At 36.2% G+C, this 18,128-nt stretch overlaps 1 protein-coding gene across 5 annotated transcripts; it reads right to left on the bottom strand.

Moving 5' to 3' along the window:
* Nucleotides 1–284: 284 nt before the first annotated feature.
* LOC306874585 (GRAM domain-containing protein 2A-like) lies at nucleotides 285–16,799 on the bottom strand. Of its 5 annotated transcripts, none has more exons than XM_079424732.1 (13): nucleotides 16,622–16,799; nucleotides 7,871–8,020; nucleotides 6,832–6,892; nucleotides 6,680–6,752; nucleotides 6,478–6,581; nucleotides 6,292–6,390; nucleotides 5,407–5,478; nucleotides 5,258–5,326; nucleotides 5,101–5,179; nucleotides 4,945–5,016; nucleotides 4,757–4,856; nucleotides 2,484–2,591; nucleotides 285–2,392 (listed from the first exon to the last, which is right to left on the bottom strand). In XM_079424732.1, exons 1-13 carry the CDS (start codon nucleotides 16,711–16,713, stop codon nucleotides 2,377–2,379), a joined length of 1,095 nt encoding a protein of 364 aa, XP_079280858.1. In that variant the 5' UTR covers nucleotides 16,714–16,799; the 3' UTR covers nucleotides 285–2,376. The 5 variants fall into 5 exon arrangements, with proteins under 5 accessions (XP_079280858.1, XP_079280859.1, XP_079280860.1 ...); XM_079424733.1 differs by lacking the exon at nucleotides 16,622–16,799 and adding an exon at nucleotides 11,105–11,228 and having other exon boundaries at nucleotides 1,087–2,392; XM_079424734.1 differs by lacking the exon at nucleotides 16,622–16,799 and adding an exon at nucleotides 8,504–8,716 and having other exon boundaries at nucleotides 1,087–2,392.
* Between the last annotated feature and the right edge of the window lie 1,329 nt (nucleotides 16,800–18,128).

Here is an 18,128-nt window from a genome sequence, read left to right on the forward strand (position 1 = left end):
TGAAGCTTGATTCCTGAACTAATGACTCTTGGGAACCGGAGTGCATTATTTGTATGTATGCACAATTAATGTTCTATTTTTGATTTTGAACGAAAGTGCATGCGTTTATTCAATAAACATTACTAACTTCATATTTTAAGAGTCAGAAAAAAAATGCCTGTTCAATGAACAAATCTGATTATCCCTGCCTGCAACATAGGAGATGGACATCATGAAAGTCACAAACAAATTCCAGTAGCGATAAATATAGAGTTAAATAAACATTGCAGATACTGCATTTCCTTAGCACTTGATTTATTCAAACGATGCCAAAGTCAGTCTCACAGAGACCACTTTGAATTACACATTAGGCAATAAATAGACCAAACAAGATGTTTACCAACATATTGATACAAAAACATTAACACTTCAATAGTGCAATATAAACAAATTATTAAAGTTGGGATTCTTGCATTGCGGTTATTAGACAGTCGTTCAGGGGACTTTGAGGCTGCGACGTCCCGGATGAAATGTTGTGAATCCATTTGCATCGATCAGTTCAACAAGGAATCTCCATTTCAAGAAAAAAAAAGCATGCATTCATTCACGCAAGAAATTTTAGTCCATCCATGTTTATTCCACCAGCATCTGCGGACTGAAAACCAGCAGAGCGAGTCCGCCAGCAGATGACCAAGATACCAAAACTGAGGTGCAGCAATCCCACGATGCATTGCGAGTCAGTCCCGGCCCTGAGCGAGAGGTTCTTAGCACCATCCAATGCCCCAGACCCTCAATATAGCGCCCCCTTCAGGACTGGAGAGAGTCCCCACACTATAAAGTGCACTCAAAAGGCTACACGTCTCTCATCTCTTGAACATATTGCAACACATACGAACACACATACATACACACACAAAAATCATGCATATTTTGGACCATGTCGTTTTCGTCAAGTATCGCTATTAGTCTCGAATCTCGAGTCCTGAATGGAAATGCTCCGTTTGGGTTTGCGCAAACATGCATGCTTGGCTTTAGCCGCAAATCGGACGTTTAACAACACCACATCCATCTCTTCTTGCACAATACAATTTTTTTTTTTTTTTTTTTGTTCGGATTACGAAAAGACCAACATGTTGGACTACTTCGTCTCCTTAAAGTATAAAAAGACAAAAGAAATGTTACAAAAACTTGTTAAATACCTGATCTGAACATTTCTTGTGCATAGACTATACATACAATAATACTAAGGGCTGGCTAGCTAGCTTAGCTCTTTTTTATCGTTAAACCGAAACCAATAATAATCGCAACCGCTTATACGACATCGTTATTAATAACATTTCTTTTTTTTGATGGTCATAAAATTGGTCAAACGAAGACGATGCAATGAGTAAGGGTTGGCTAGCTAGCTTAGCTCTTTTTTATCGTTAAAATGAAACCAGGAAAATCACAACCCCTTATACGAAAAATATTGAGGAAGAATGAAACCGAAAGAAGACCAAGATGAAGCTAGCCATCAAAAATAAGGAACCTGGGACGAAAGTTAGACGAAAAATGGACGAAAGTTATTAGTGACATTTTTTGATGGTCATAAAATTGGTCAAACGAAGACAATACAATGAGTAAGGGTTGGCTAGCTAGCTTAGCTCTTTTTTATCGTTAAAATGAAACCAGGAAAATCACAACCCCTTATACGAAAAATATTGAGGAAGAATGAAACCGAAAGAAGACCAAGATGAAGCTAGCCATCAAAAATAAGGAACCTGGGACGAAAGTTAGACGAAAAATGGACGAAAGTTATTAGTGACATTTTGTGATGGTCAGAAAAAGGCACCGCAACGAGTTGGATAGCTAGCACTTTTTATCGTTAAACCGAAACCAGTAATATCACAACCCCTTTTATGATCGTTATTTGCGACTATTTTTGATGTCCGTAAAAGTGGTCCAAAGGTGCTGCAATGCCTTTTTTTTTTAGCTAGTTTAGCTCTTTTGTTAATCATTAAACCGAAACCAGTAATATCGCAACCCTTGTACGAAAAAACTTAAGAGGAAGAATGAAACCGAAAGACTGTTGAAAAAGACATGGTCATCAAAAATAAAGAAGTTAGGAATAAAATAAAAATTAGTTCTTTGCGACATTTTTTGATGGTCGTAAAAGTGGTCAAACGAAGGCGCCGATATGAGTAATAACCAATGAAATGCTTTTCCACAGAAGTAGTTTGTTTTTGTTGTCTTTGACAGTCCTCCGAGACAAACCTGTTGTCTTTGGTTGTTTTTGGGTGAGTCGGAAGCTGGTGCATGTGCAAATAAAGGTCCTTCCCAGCATTCCATGCGGCGGCTAGTGGATCTTTAAAAATGGTTTTTGGTGGTTCTTTCCGAAGTTCAGATGGATGAGATCTCTTACGTTTCTTTGTACCTGAAAGAACAAAAAAAAATTATGTGATTTTCTGATACTGCTATGGGTTTTAAACAGGCAAAAATATCAAATGTAACATGACAGTATTTACCCGTTTTGTAAGGTGAATTCAGGAAGTGCTCCGAGAGACGTCAGCTGCTCTTCTAAGGCCACGATACGCAGGCCGATATAGCCAGACGACAACAAGAGCAGAAACACCCTGAACGAGACAAAACACGTCACTTTACACAACAAAACAATCTTTTCTTACGGTTAAACGCACGTTTAGTATCAGGGCGTCTCACATCACAATAATAATACCATTCCTGTACAGCTGCATACCGGCAAGATGAGACACGTTAGCCCGCCAACCATTTATATTTTGACAACTAGAGTCACGCTGAGCTCATGATTATTTGTCACTAATACTATGGATGAAGCAATATAGATATTTCAGTCTATACCGACAGGACTGGTTATACTTGTTTATTTAATGCAAGTCATTTTAAAAGCAAGGTATGCAAATTATACCAATAGAACAAGTAATCTCCATATGTTTTTAGTAAAGGCAAATCCCCCCCCCCCCAAGAAGACACTGGCTCCTATAAGAAACAAAACTAGGCACCAAATAATTTTTTTAGGTGCCACAGAATAAACGTTTTATTTTTATTTTTTAATACTAACATTGTTAGTCATCCTGTCATGTGTTTATATCTTCTTTATCAGAATTTTAACCCATCTTGAAGATGTCCTGGGAACTAAGGTTCACTTGGGAACTAAATGTCTTTTCCAACTATTTACAGTCCAAAAATTGTTTATTACACAGTATCTGAGCCAATGTCATAGAGCATAATGTCAGCAGCATTTGGCCATCGAGTTCAGTTTGGGCTCCTCCTCAATATTAATTCCTATAAATGTCACGTTTCTTCAGTGTTGCCTCAAGTCTGTGGTTTTGGGATACTTGAACACTGTTGCTGTGGGTTGTTTTTCATGTCTGCTGGTTGAAACGACCCCAATAACGTGATATTTAGCCCCTGCAATGCTAATTTTACTGGAGGAACCTCGCCAAAAAACCTGTATTTTACCCCACGAAACGCCATTGGGCTAGATTTGAGTAGCAATTGGGTGAGTTTTCATGTGAAAACCTGGCAACCCTGTGTCTCTCACACATCCAGTCTGTTTTTCTTCATTAATAGCATGCAATTACATAGGTTTTTATCTTTAGCTCCTTGTATTCTCTTATCATGTAGACAAAAGGTTAAGTAAAAGTATGAATCATATGCAATTCGTACTTTCATAAATCTTTTTTACACTAAAACTTTGATGCGCATCGTCTCGGTTTATTAAGTCAACATAAGAAAAGATGTGATAGCAAAACAATCAAGTAAAAAGGCTAATTTTTTTTAAGTCATAACATGTATATTTATATAGTCGACCTCAGCAAATTAATATTTTTGGTCGCAAATGCAACCGTTTTAATCGCAGTCTGGAGCCCTGAAAAGTGTCAAATTATTTTCAGTAAATATCTGTTAAAATATTTTAGCACATCTGGTAAATACTTGTATAACATTTGTAATTTAATAAATATCTGATAACATTGGTCTAAATATTTTAGCAAATATTTAATATTTTTTATAAATATAAGGTAAAATTGATAAGTTGTTTTTAATAAATACATTACATTTTTTTTACTAAATATTTTTTTTATAACATTCCTAAATTAAGTACTTCATAAATACATATAGTAAACATTTTCATAAATATTCTATGAATTCTTACTAAATATTTGTATAAGTATTTTTTATAAAATGTATTACATTTAGTAAATATTGGTATAACAGTTGTTATTTTTTGTAAATCTTTGAATATTTTAGTTAATATTCTAAATTTTTACAAAAATATTTTATAACTGTACTAAATTTACATAACCTTTATCAATTATGTTTTTGGCAAATAATGTGTGTATGTATATATATATATATATATATATATATACTAAAAATATTTTTATTCCATATTTTTACAATTATTTCTATCAAATATTTGTATAAGATTTATAAAATATTTTAAAAAGTTTTAGATGTTATTTTAGTAAATATTTGCTGTAAAGTTGTATAACATTTATATTTTTTTAATAATAGTAATATTATATTTTTTATAAAAAATGCTGAAATACTAAAAATATTACATTTATTGTACCTTATTTTTTACTACATAATTTATAAATATTTTAAAATATTTTAGTACATGTTAGAAATTATTTCAGTAAATGTTCCATTTATTATTTTTAGTAAACATTACTTTTTGGTAAATATTTTAAATATTTTTGTAAATATTTACTGTGAAATTGTAAATACAGCTAAAAGCCGTGGCATGAATACTCACAGGATCAAGTAGATGAGCAGCAGAGTGTTGAGGTTGCTGATTTCTCTTTGGATGAGGAGAGATCGCGCTCGATCCGTCACGTTCCAAACCCACGAACTTCCTGTGGAGAGAGGAAGCAGAATCTCTGTCAGCCAAACAAATGCATTATCACTCAGTCACTCAGATCTGCCGGCCGGTGTGTGTTGTACCGGTGTATTCCTCGCTCGAGCTCTCGTCTGGCCTCTCGTGAGTCTCAGACGGGCTTTTAATCGTAGTGTTTTCTGAAACAGAAGCAAACAGTATTTTAACACCTTTATCTCAGAGTACCGCGGCTGTGAGGCGGGTTCAGCGGGGAGGTTACGAACCTTGAGTGAGTCGAGGCGCAGACAGATCAACCGGAGGAGAAACCCCGTAGGAGTCGTCCAGACTGGACTGGCTGGAGTTCTGCTGGCAGAGACGCAGGTTTACCGTCAGCGCAGATCGATACAGTACAGACACAGACGAGTGCTGAGCCTCACTTACCACCAGCTTGGCCTGATCGAAGCTGTTCTCGGCCGACGAGAATAGAGGGCTGCTGTTGGCACTTCCGTCCTGTCAGGAACGAGAGCACGGCACGTCAGGAGCGAGTTAAACACATGAACGACAGTGAAATTACTTTAGTAAGCACTCACCTCCAGCTGAGGACAAACGGACTGCAGCAGCTTATAGCAGCCTTCTCTGTTCCGCAGAGACACGAATAAATACTGCAGAGAGAACAAATATATTCATATAAAAAATGTATTCTTTTTAATTAATTAGTTGATACTTAAATATACTACAGATATAAAAAAATAAATCTAGAAAAAAAATGTAATCAATAAATATAAAAAGAAATATTGGAATACAAGTAAATCTCAAAATAAAAACAAAAGAATTTCTAATACATATTTCAACCTAAAATATTTATTATTATTTTTTTTGTTTTTTAGGCTATGTCTTTTATTAACAAAAAAATAATAATATACATATTAAATGTAACATGTTGAAACATATTTGGTTTTTTGTGTGTGTAATTCCATTATTGTCAATGATGAATGATTTTATGATAACAAAATTTTTAATTTAACTACAATTTATTTTAGTAAGTATTAATCAGTATTTTTCACAAAAAAAATACATTTATTTTTTTAATTAATAAGCATTAACTGGTATGTTTCACTTAAAAAAAATACAAGTTTTAGTAATTAACATTAATCAGTATGTTTCACAAAAATTCACAGTACGTATTAATATATTTTATTAATTAGCATTAAATCAATATGTATCAGTAAAAAAAATATATTTTTTTAAAAATTGGCATTAATCACTAAAAATTACTAATATGCAATTTTTTTTCTTCAAATAATTAGCATTAATTGGTATTCCCAAACAAAAAAAAACAAAAAAATGGGGGGGGGGGGCAGTATTTATTAATCTGCATTAATCAGCATAAATTCTTATTTGTTCATATTTTCATAATTTTTCAGAGGACGATGTGCATAATAGTGTAAAAGTGTTCAAGTGTTTGAGGTGCTGACCTTCTCTCCATCTGTGGTCCGAACAGAGATGGCGTTTGGCACGAGCAGCGCTGTGTTCTGTTTCTTCAGGACGTTCACACTGGAGACGGGAACAATCACCTGACACACACACACACACACGGGTCTGTTAACCTGGGGTTTGATGGCTGCTCTGAGTGCGTGTGGGCGGATCGGACGGCTCCTTACCTTGGTGTCTTTCAGCAGCACGGAGGAGAAGAAGCACAGGCTGCTGTCGGTGATGTACAGACGGCCGTGGTAAGGCACTTCCTTCTGCAGAGCACAGATGTAAGCTGCAAACACAGCATTAAACATGCATGACGCAGCTGCTATTGTGTCTCAGACGTCACAGACACGCCTCAGCCTACAAACATGAACGCAAGTCTCTCACCGTGCAGCAGGTCTTCAGTCTCGGGGAGTTCTGGGAAGAGTTTGTGGAATGTTTTGTTGTGCTTCATAAAACTCTGAGAAGACCAAAAGGAAATGAGAATTAGAAATGTATTATTTATGTTAGATTTAAAGATGAATGAAAAGCCTTCTTACACTTCTTGAGTTGAGGCTGTCGCTTCTCTCCAAAGGTCTGTCGACATCAAGAGTGTGAGACCTGCCAATAAAACAACATTTTACATATTCTACCTTTTATCAATAATTAATAAAAAAAATTGTATATATATAGACAATTGAAATTTTTAGATTTAGTTTTTAGTTTATTTTTAAAGATTTTAAAATATATTTTAATGTATTTTATATACAACAAAAAATATTTTAACAGTAATATTTATTTCTAATAAATTCAGCATTTTTAATTATTAAAATAGAAGACATTTTATATAAATGTAATTTGTTTAGAAGAAAAACAAATACATTGGTTTTTTTCCTTTATACATGAAAATGACGGCTATCGTGTGTGTGATAATTTTTTTTTTCTAATTCGTTTATTTAAAAAAAAATAAAAAAAAATTTTTAGATATCAGTAAAATTTTTAAAAATATATACATTTTAAATTATATAAATAAATATACTTAATACAATAAATACTATAAATACTAATAATAGTTAATTTGTTCATACATTTTTAGAAGGAAAATAAATTGTATAATTTCTTTAAAAAGTATAATTTCTTTAAAAAGTATTTAAGCTTTTTTTAACAAAAAACATATTGCCAAATAAATAAATTTAATCTTTATATTTATAAAGTATTTTAGAAAATATTTATATTTTATATTATATTTCATACATATATTTTTTCTTTATAAAAAAAATAAATTTTAGATATTGATGGACTAAATAAATAAATAGATACATAAATATTTCCTAAAATTATTATTTTGTGTATTTGCTTCTTTTTTATATATTTTTATTCCTCTAGACTTCACACATTTTAGACACTGAAGGCCTTTAAAGAAACTGTAACAAAGCAATACAATATGTTTTTATATTTTCATGAGTTATTTACGCATCCATCACACATTCATATCAAGTTTCCTAACAGTTAACAGTGTTGTTTTGCCAGAGTAATCTTTAGGCTGTACAGCAGCAGAACGGGTTCAAGGCCAACACAAAACAATGGAAATTCTCGTACCTGGGCGGGACCTGCCGGCTCAGGCTCTTGGTCTGCTGCTGAACCTCCAACTGATTCTCCTCCAAACTGAACGCTTTCCTGCTCCCCAGCTTGGCTCTCGTCCTGCCCTTCTTGGCTTTGGCAGGAATCGTCCCGGCGTCCACCGCATAGCTGTGAAAACATCGCAAAACCACCATCAGCCTCATAACTGACGCTCGCACCTCTCAACTTCCCCCTTAAACAGCGTCTGAGTTTACGAGGCCATGCCAACGCTTATAAAACACAACAGATGCGCAATACACAGCATTTCACGTATTTAAAGAGGCAAATAGCAGGAATAACGACATCAGATCAAGCAAACAGTGTAGCTTTATGAGTATTTCTCAGGCGATGATACGAGTGTAATGGTTAAACAGACTCAAAAGCAAATATATAATAAAACACCAACGGCACTTCACTCGGACCTCGATTACCCAACCACAGTAGTAAAATCTAAAAAATAAACACTATGGACTGAAAAACAACCTTCAAAGGAAACTCTGCACCAATTTTCGCTTGGAAATTGAGAGTAAATTTCAAAAAGTTACACATCGAACGCAGCCCATTGAATGGAAAACCTACTCCAATGACATAAAAAATGCTATTCTGCCATACCTGTAGAAATTATGTCCATTCTTGCGAGATAATCGTAAACTCAACGATCGGTTCATCCTCAAAAGTGTACAAAATTGGCCTCAAGCCATAACGCTGGAGTCTGACGCTTGGCCAGAAGCAATAAATACATAAACAATCTGAGTCTAGACGCTCAGCGAGTGTAAAAAAACAGCTCTGGTTTGCGGCTGTGCTCCTGGATGCCTTCCGCTGTATGCAAATGAGTGGGCGGAGTCTCTGACCTCAGATGGTGTGACTGTGGGTTGCTGATGTAATGGAACACCTGCAGGTCAAAACATGTTGAGAAACGCAGCAGCTTTTGAAAAGAAGCGAAAGCGAATTAATTCACAGTGAAAAGTGATGATTTTTTAGAAGCGAAAGTCAATTCGCTGTAATTCTTCACCTGAAAGGGACTCAAAGTAGCCGCAGACTGCTTCCTCATTCAGCTCTGAGGTTTTTTGGGTAATTTGAGAGCCTGAAACGTCTGTTTTGGTGGCTACATGCTAAGCACGGCTGCTAGAAACACATATCACCTTTCCCAGCATTCCGAGCCATTACATTTATGACTCAAGGACAAAGGTGACTTGCTAAAATATAGGTTAAAAGACAGCACGTGACATGCAATTAAAACACTTGCAGTCATATGACCAGGTATGCTCTGACTAATATGAATTACTATCAAATTACTATAAATATATAAATAAATATAAATTTGTTGTGATAAATAAATACCTTATATATATATATATATATATATATATATATATATATATATAATATTTAATTGGTTTAGCAAAAAGGTATAATTTATTTATTTATACATATGAATGGCAGATATGTATAACATCACAATTTCATAGCAACTTATTTTTATTTAAATTATTTTTTTTCCCTTACATGAAAATGGCGCGTATTATACATACATATGTAAAATATTGGCAAAATCCAATAATATTTAAAATATAATCAAGAAAAAATTATTACTCTTTATTTATAATTATCTTAATATTAAAAATACTATTTCCTTTATGAAAGCCATTAATATTAAAGGCCAAATAAATAAATCAACATTTACTTTCTTTTTGTTTTTTATAGTATGAACTTGCCACATATTTTAGACATTAGCAAAGTCTATTAAAAAATATTTTAAAAGTATGTAAATAAATATTTATTTAAATGAACTTAATGAAATATATAGGTTAAAAGACATGTAGCAGGCATGTAGGGTATTGTCTTCCTCTATAACGCCCAGCTACGATGGGCCTAACAATTACAAGTGACTCAAATGCCACGGAAACATTCCTGAGCTCATATGCGGGGGAAGGGAAGCTTTTACGGCACGCAAGAAAACCATTACGACAAGGAAGCTGGCAGCCACGGACATAACATCTAGAATAAGAATAGGTTTTAGAGCTCGGCCAACTTTTGTTTGGTTGTTTCGGTCTTGAAACCTTTGGATAAAGCAAATCCATGCATGTGGTACGCAAACACATTCAAATCAGATCCGCACCTGCGAGAGGCAAGTTTGGCACAAAAGAAGTTCTGATTAATGCTAAAGGAGACTTCCTAGATGTATCAACGTGTTGCCAAAAGAAGCAGGATTACCAGGAAATAATGCAATATATCTATTCTTAATGTGATTTGCATATAATGACAAGATGTGGAAACACACTACACATGCTAAATTTAATTGAGGAAGTAAACAATTAAAAAAAATGTTCATGTCAAACCACTGGGACACAACTAGAGACTTGAACTGCTTTGGATAGATGGATAAATAAATAAACACTCTTTTTTTTAAATATATATATATATATATATATATATATAAACCACAGCTCACACTCTCTGACCCGCAGCCAAACTTCCCATCACAACAGCTGTTTCTCATGTCTGACTCTGAGCTTGTGTATTCAGGCTAAACGGAGGATTTGAGAATCTGCCGCCACGCTGTGGGCAGTTATAGGAAACGCAATCCAGCAAAGGCATTGGGAAAGTCACTTGTAAATGAAAGTGTTTGCTGTTCAAACACTAATTCAATGCATTAGGATTTAAACAGTGTGTTAATCCGGTTTTGTGACGTTAAAACAATAAAAAAGGATCCAGGCATCCTGTTCAACAGTTGAACCTCGCAACTTCTATTTAGCCTAAAGACGCGCAGTGATTTAGAACGAAGACAACAAGCATCAAACATCCCCTGCTGAATCATCTGATGCTGATGATAAAACACAAAGCTTGCAAAGACGCAAGAGCTCGAACCAGAGCAGATATGCACCAAACAGTGGCATGAGACGCTTCAGAAACACACCAAACAAGGAAATGTGTCGGAGTTCAAGGCCTGTTCTCAGTGATAAACGTTTATCACGCACGCCTTTGTGCTGGGAACAAAAGTTCAGTCTTTGCAAAGGAGTCAAAACGTCTGTTTTTTTGTGATTAATTTGCATGAGTAAAAACAAAACTAGTCGACGCTTTGCTCTTTAAAGCTGTTTGAATTCAATCCGCTAGCAATGAAAACAAATTCCCACCGAGCTAGTGGCTCAACGACCCATTTGCAGCTGCTCACCATCGTATACCAGAGCTAAAACAGTCGTAAATGTCTCCTACCTTCCCAAATCCTCACATGTGGCCGTATCCACACGGTTTAGATCCTTCTCGCCATCCATCACGTCTTCTCAGAGCTAGCGACGACTGAACCGCTTCTGACCAGCTGAACTAGATTCTGAGCAATGGGGTCCGAAGGTTACCTTTACAGCTGCTCCGTTACGGAAAAAGTGAGATAATGAGGCACAGGGAAGCCAAAGTGGGAGTCAAGGGAGGGATAAAGGACCCTCCGCCGGCCCACTCTGCTCACCTCCAACCGTGACATCTGGAGGAGCCCCCAATGGCCCATTTGGATGCCATTGAAAAAATGCAAACTACAGAAGACAAGACTGAAGACATGCAAACAAAGGCCTCGCCAGTGGGCCACCTATTATCTTTGCGGAGGGTCAACAAACTCATGGGAAAACTGGATAAAGATCCCCTACAAGAGCAGGATTTTTCTGCAAGGATCTGATTTGGCTTGAAGTATAGCGTGAACTTTCTGTGTGAACTGGAAATCGCTTTCTAACAGCTTTGAGAGTGCCAATAAATGGTTAGTTTGAAGTTAGATAAACAAATAATACTACAATTTAGATCTTTTTGATCAATTACAAACCCCAAACACAACAAATTCAAAACGATACATGAAAATATCCATTTAAACCCAGTTTAAGCCATAAAAACACTAAAATCGGACTCAAAGCATCAAAAAATGATTCGATTGATTTAAGTTAAATACTATATTTTTTTTAATCAATTACAAATGCAGACACAACAGATTCGAAACAAATACACAGAAAAACTGACTAAAATCCAGTATAAGCCTGTAAAAATGCGAAAATCTGACTTTGAAAGTGCCAAAAATGGTTTGTTTGAAGTTAAATACTACTGTAATTTATATATTTTTTAATCGATTACAAATCCAGACACACAGATTCAAAAATACACAGAAAAACTGACCTAAAATCTGACTGAGTTTAAGTTAAAGAAATACTATTAAAATTTATACTATAATTTTTTTATTAATTACAAATCTAAATGCAAAACAATATCAAAAACTGACCAAAAGCCATTTCAAGCCTGTAAAAACACTGAATTCTGAGTTTGAAAGTGCCAAAAGAATGGTTACTTTTGGTTATGGTTACTAATTGTTAGCATATATAGTTTAATAAACATCTACTATTATAATGCACAGAAAAATGGACCAAAACCAAGCTTAATCATGTAAAAACAGCCAAATTCTGACTTTCATTGGGAAAAAGGTTACTTTGATTAAAAATAAACAATATTTGTTCATTTAACTTCAACTAAACCCAAATACAAATGAGAAATGAATATGGAAACATACCAAAACCCAGTTTATGCTAGCCAAAAAAACAATTTTAATTAATCAATAACCAAGATTGGTGTATCCAATCATCTCTAATAAGTAAAATTTTTCCTCAAGACAGCAAAAAAATAAATTCAAACCGGTGTTATCATTGAATTACTACATTTTTATTTTTACTTTAGTTAATGTGTTGCTAATTTAGTTGTGCTTTTCTCTTTTTTATTTCACTTTTAGTTTGAGTTATTTTAGGAAATTAAGTTAAACTAAATGAAAATGAGAAACGTAGCTGTATCTGAATTTATTAGTTTTTTCAGTTAACATTTACTCAGATTGCCGGTAACAAAAAGTCGTGCTTTACACAGTATATTGTTATTGCAATGCTAAAAATGAAGAGATTCATCCCTGGCCTAATGCTCACTGCACATACACAAGCATTCAAGGCTGATGTTTGACGATGGAAATGCATTAGCTCATATACGTCCACACCTGTGCGGCGAATCAGCGAAGATAACTTAAAAGATCCTTTTCCAGGCCTAAAAACCAGAAGTTCTGCACTTATTTTCAATCAGTACTTCTCAGGACATTCTGTACTTCTGCTTATAAACAAGATGCCATGTTCTAACAGAGAAGATTAAGTGAGTGTTTACTCCGTTTCATGAAGCAGACTACATAACATGATATGGAGAATATCAGGTCAGTTTTCATTACATAAGCATAAGATTCTCACGCTCTGTAAAACACAAGGGTACTAGATCAACATTGGTTGACGGATGGGAGGAACTGTCGACTGAATGCAATTCAAGATCACTGCCAAGTAAATCAGTTATCAATAATAATTAATTATAATCAATAAATAATAACAGTAACTTCTGCTATTGATCTTAATATGTAATTCAAACATTTTCTCATAATTAATACTTCACAAAAATAATAAGAAAATAGAAATAATAATAGCATTAAATTAAAAAAAGAAAAGAAAGCAAGGAAGCAAGAAAGAAATAGGCTAACAATAACAAGAAAGAAAGAAAGAAAGAATAGAAATACACATTATGGCTCCATTCACAGTCGCTGTTTGGGACTGACGGCAGTTGCTTACAGGTGAGAGACTTGAAATGTTTTATTCATTCAGCAGATTAAAACATCTGCTTGAACACGTATCTGTATGAATGAACAGCTGAAGTCACAATTGGATTCAGGACACTACAGTGACAGAATCAAAGACGGCACCGGGAAGTTTTTTCACAGTTGACAGCCTGTTTTTAATAAAGGAGCCCAGTCGAGGCTTGTCCAATCCAACACACAGTTAAACAACGACTTTAAATGGTTTGTTAGCGAGTGCAGAGTGTGCGTTTGGCACGCGATCATGCCCACGCACTGACGGCAGCTCCAGTGGATCTTAGAGATGGAGAAATGATTTGCGTTCATCTTGTGGGTGAATTAAACCCGTCATGATTATATAGGCAACTCGAGATCCCATGCTGTTCCGTTCACTCAGCGCAGCTTTGAATGCGTGAATCCTGACCATGTAAACGCGTCAGTTCGGCTATATAAATGCAGTTCTGACTGTCATATAATAATAATAATGCTCCATGAACTCTATGAAGTGATATTGCCATACTAGCCTTTACCTTCTGCTCTAAAGTCTTGTTTTGTGTTAAACATGGCAGAAAAACAGTCTTAAGTAGGGATAAGTGCAGGCTCGCGCAATGGGCGTGGCTAAAGGTGCGACGAGTCGACGCACTCCATGCTAATCGACGTAATCGATGACGTCGACGAATTGCTGCAGCCCTACTCTCAAAATACACCAAAACTTGGTTTCAAGACTCGAGATGAGTTGCAAAAAAAACTTGCCCAAAAACAAAGGTCAAACTGTAAGGGACACTCTTTAAAACTTGGTGCAACCATGAAACAAAGAAAGGTGTAGGACAAGGATTAGGCCTTGACTTCTATCGAGCCATGATGTCCGTTCAAGAGCCAACACCAATCCCTGTGGGCAAACAACAGCTTGCCACTTGTGGACGGGGGCCAAACCTACGACACAGAGGACATTTGTGTAAATCACGTGGCCTGAATGCATCAGTCTCACTTCCTCAGTCTAAACAGAAAGAGGCCTTTCTTTACATGGACCAATAGAGTCCAAAAATGGAAATTCCAACCAGGAATCACATGAAGCTGATAATATCTTGTTCTTTTGGCACATTTCTTATAGCTTGGGGGAACTTTGCTTTGGGGAAGTACGTCATGCAAGTATTATTTTCAGTAAAGGTGCTGAAGGATGAGGGCACCAATATGTCATGGGTTCCTCAACGTGGGTTTCACCAAATCAGTGTGAAATGCTGGGGACGGGAACGTTGAGACCCTTGAACGTTTGCTTGACTTTTGCAGGCAACGTGTTAAAGATTTAAGAATGTTGATGGCAACTGATGTACTAAGAGGAAGAAATACTTTAACCTGCTAAATCTGGAAGCCACATTAAAATTTTACCAGGAGTGGTCCAAATGTACTCATGGGGACTGATCTTCTAAAACAGGGGTAGGGAATGTTGATCCTGGTGTCCCTGCAGAGTTTAACTCCAACCCTAATCAAACACACCTGAACAAGCTAATCAAAGTCCTCGGGATGCAGTTAGGTAGGTTTTTTTCCAGGGTTGGAGCTAAACTCTGCAGGAGAGTGGCCCTCCGGGATCAACGTTCCCCACCCCTGACCTAAAACAACCTCACTCGATCCAAACAACGTTCCTTATGTAGTAGCGAAGCTCTAAAGCAGTTGTGCAAGACCTCAAGTATAACTTGTGTCCTTTACCGGTTATCTATGTGAATAAGCGGTCAGAGCCCATAGTTTTCTTTACAAGGCTCGGAGAAGCTACTTCAATTTCATTGGGAAACAAAATTAGCCCAGACAGCTTGTCCACACCTGGCACACCACCTGGAACAAGCTTTTGGGCTAAAAATAGACACAGATAGACCCACATGTGTTGGAATACCAATACAACAGAGGGTCTATGAGAAAATCTGTTTATCTGGAGAAAAGCTTGTCAATCTAAACCACTTACGGGGCACTGTGATGTAACGTCGACACTTAGCGCTTGCCATAATTTGATTATGACACATTCCAGCTCCAAATTACGTTTTTGGCCAAGAAAGAGGTTAATTTGCATTAAAACTGGCTGAGTGAATGGAAAACTCGCACCTTGAGGAGTGTTAGGAATTTGACGCATAACGGCGATGTGGATTGGTTTGTTTCACCATTGCAGATGAGGGCTGCACCATTCATGCTACAAGGGTATAAGAACAGCTGGTATATTAATAGGCATATTTCCATCAAATGGCTGAATGTAAATGAATGCAAGTCACTAGTAACTCACTCATTGGAAAATGTGAAATCAGCTCTAGTCTAAAACTAGCCAAGTAATTCCTTTACAATAGCATGAGTGATGTGATCCAGGTACAATACCGGCTTAACGACTCTAATAATAACCAACACAAAGACAAGTCCACATAAAAAGCTGATATTATATTACACCGCAGGGCTGGTTTTTAGGATGGTAAATACAATAAAAACATAGTATTACTATGGTGGTCAGATATGCATCATGTCATAAATTAACATACATATACAATATTATATATGCACCATAGAAATACACAATAGCATGCCCAAACACACTGGTACTGGCATGATAAATGTCAAAAACAATATTACTATTATTACCATAGTACATATAAAAGCCATGGTGAAATAAAAACATGGCACAGCCATGGCATTTTACTCTAAGAGTAATGGTCTTATCAAACAATACCATGGTACTTTTCCAGAAACACAGTGGTGTTAATTCCATGGTATTTTTTTTATAATTATCAGTGTTTACATCTAACATCTAAACTGTACCATATTAAATGGAATGCAGTACAAACCATACTTTTATGACGTGTAAAAAGCTATTTATTTACTATAAAGTCATAAGTAAATGATCTCTAATCTGTATTTGAATATGATAAACCATTCAACGGGAAGCAACGACGTGATCACACGTGCACGCGCACGCACAGTAGGGTGGATTATAACTATAAAACAACACTAATCTGATCGATATCAATAAAAACGGCGCTCATCACACAGCCTTATCAAAACAAACACACTAGCACCTCGTAATTATAATATGAACACAACATTAACATATGTAAATGACAGCTGATAACGGTCACTCTCACCTCTCCTTCATTAAATGCTTGATTCGCGATATGGCGCTCTCGTCGATCTTTCTCAGAAACGTTTTCAGTCTCTCCCTCTTGTTCTCCAGCATTCTTCCTCAACACAGATCGACACACGCCGACAAAAAGACGCCGTTTAAAGAGGATGCGATGATCCGGTTTCTCTTCGGCGTCCCATGAGCGCGGCCTGGTTAACAAAATGAGACAAAATCGGACCAAGTGCTGGCGGCCAATCAGCGCGCATCTGATCAGCCGCGGTGTCCAATCGCGGCGCGACAGTCGCGCTCGGACTCCACCCATGCCCTTTTATGGGCAGGACGCGTGTCTGCATGCAACGTGGTGGTGGTAGGGGGAGGAAGTCAGGGTGGAGAACTAGTGTATACACTGGGCGTTTGTGTTTCTGACAGACCTTGTGTTTTTAACTCTGTTCTCACATGTTTTCATACGATCAGGTGTTTGAACATGCTATGCGTGTCTAAATGTTCATTATTGGTGGATCTGAGACTTAGTTATTATTATTAGTATTACATTTTTATGTTGAATTAATGCATAAATTAAACAGATTGCATGCAGACTGGTCTTATGTGACAGTGTATAGAGTGAATATCTATCTATCTATCTATCTATCTATCTATCTATCTATCTATCTATCTATCTATCTATCTATCTATCTATCTATCTATCTATCTATCTATCTATCTATCTATCTGTCTGTCTGTCTGTCTGTCTGTCTGTCTATCAAACTCTGTATCTCTTATTTTTTATTTCTCTAGTTTGAATCACATATGGGACACTTCAGTCCTCAGGCTAAAATGTCATAATCAAACACGTGCTCTGCTGCACAAAATCCCATTTCAACACAGTTTTCCTCAGATCGTCTCTTGCTTTTGCACACATGATCACATCACATGACATCTCATGACCCGCATACGCCCTTTTATGCATAAAACATTGTGGGCGCTATGTGTGTGCAGTCAGTATTTGGAGGAAGGAGTTGACACAGCAGCTCATGTTACACACACTATCTGAAGAGACGAGGCACTGTACCCACTGCACAGGACAAATATCAGATCCACAGCCAGTTCCTGATTTCAGACCGCAGCTCAGCTGACCTCTGGATGTTCCTCATGTAGACTTCTGTCATTTCATGAGTCCAGTTTGCCCAGAATAAATTTGAGGTTGCAAATGTGCGCTGCATGTGGTTTGTCAAATATTGGCTTTAAATGCCATTTGTGGTTGATTTGAAGACTTGTTGCTTGCTACAGTGCTTCTGGTGAAAAAGAAGCAGCAAATATTACCAATCATACAACAAACACTATTTTATTTTACTATTTTATTTATGCAAAAATGAAATGCAGTACTTCTCAAGTAACGTTCTTGTTTATGCTAAACTATTCTTTAGCTGTTAAAGGAGTAGTTCACCCCAAAAAATGAAAGTTTGTTGAGAATGTCCTCACCTTCAGGCCGTCTGAGATGTCAAATATTTTGTCTGAGGATTTTTTGATGT

This window comes from Barbus barbus, assembly GCF_936440315.1.
Source record: "Barbus barbus genome assembly, chromosome: 9".
Taxonomy (NCBI): domain Eukaryota; kingdom Metazoa; phylum Chordata; class Actinopteri; order Cypriniformes; family Cyprinidae; genus Barbus; species Barbus barbus.

Excerpts from the sequence above, each read along its gene's own strand:
- LOC306874585 (XM_079424730.1), bottom strand. The coding sequence starts at position 16,713 with ATGCTGGAGAACAAGAGGGAGAGACTGAAAACGTTTCTGAGAAAGATC. Across the intron at positions 6,753-6,831 it reads ACAGCCTCAACTCAAGAAGT|AGTTTTATGAAGCACAACAA; the intron begins GTAAGAAGGCTT and ends TGGTCTTCTCAG. Across the intron at positions 6,582-6,679 it reads GACTGAAGACCTGCTGCACG|CTTACATCTGTGCTCTGCAG; the intron begins GTGAGAGACTTG and ends CTGTGTTTGCAG.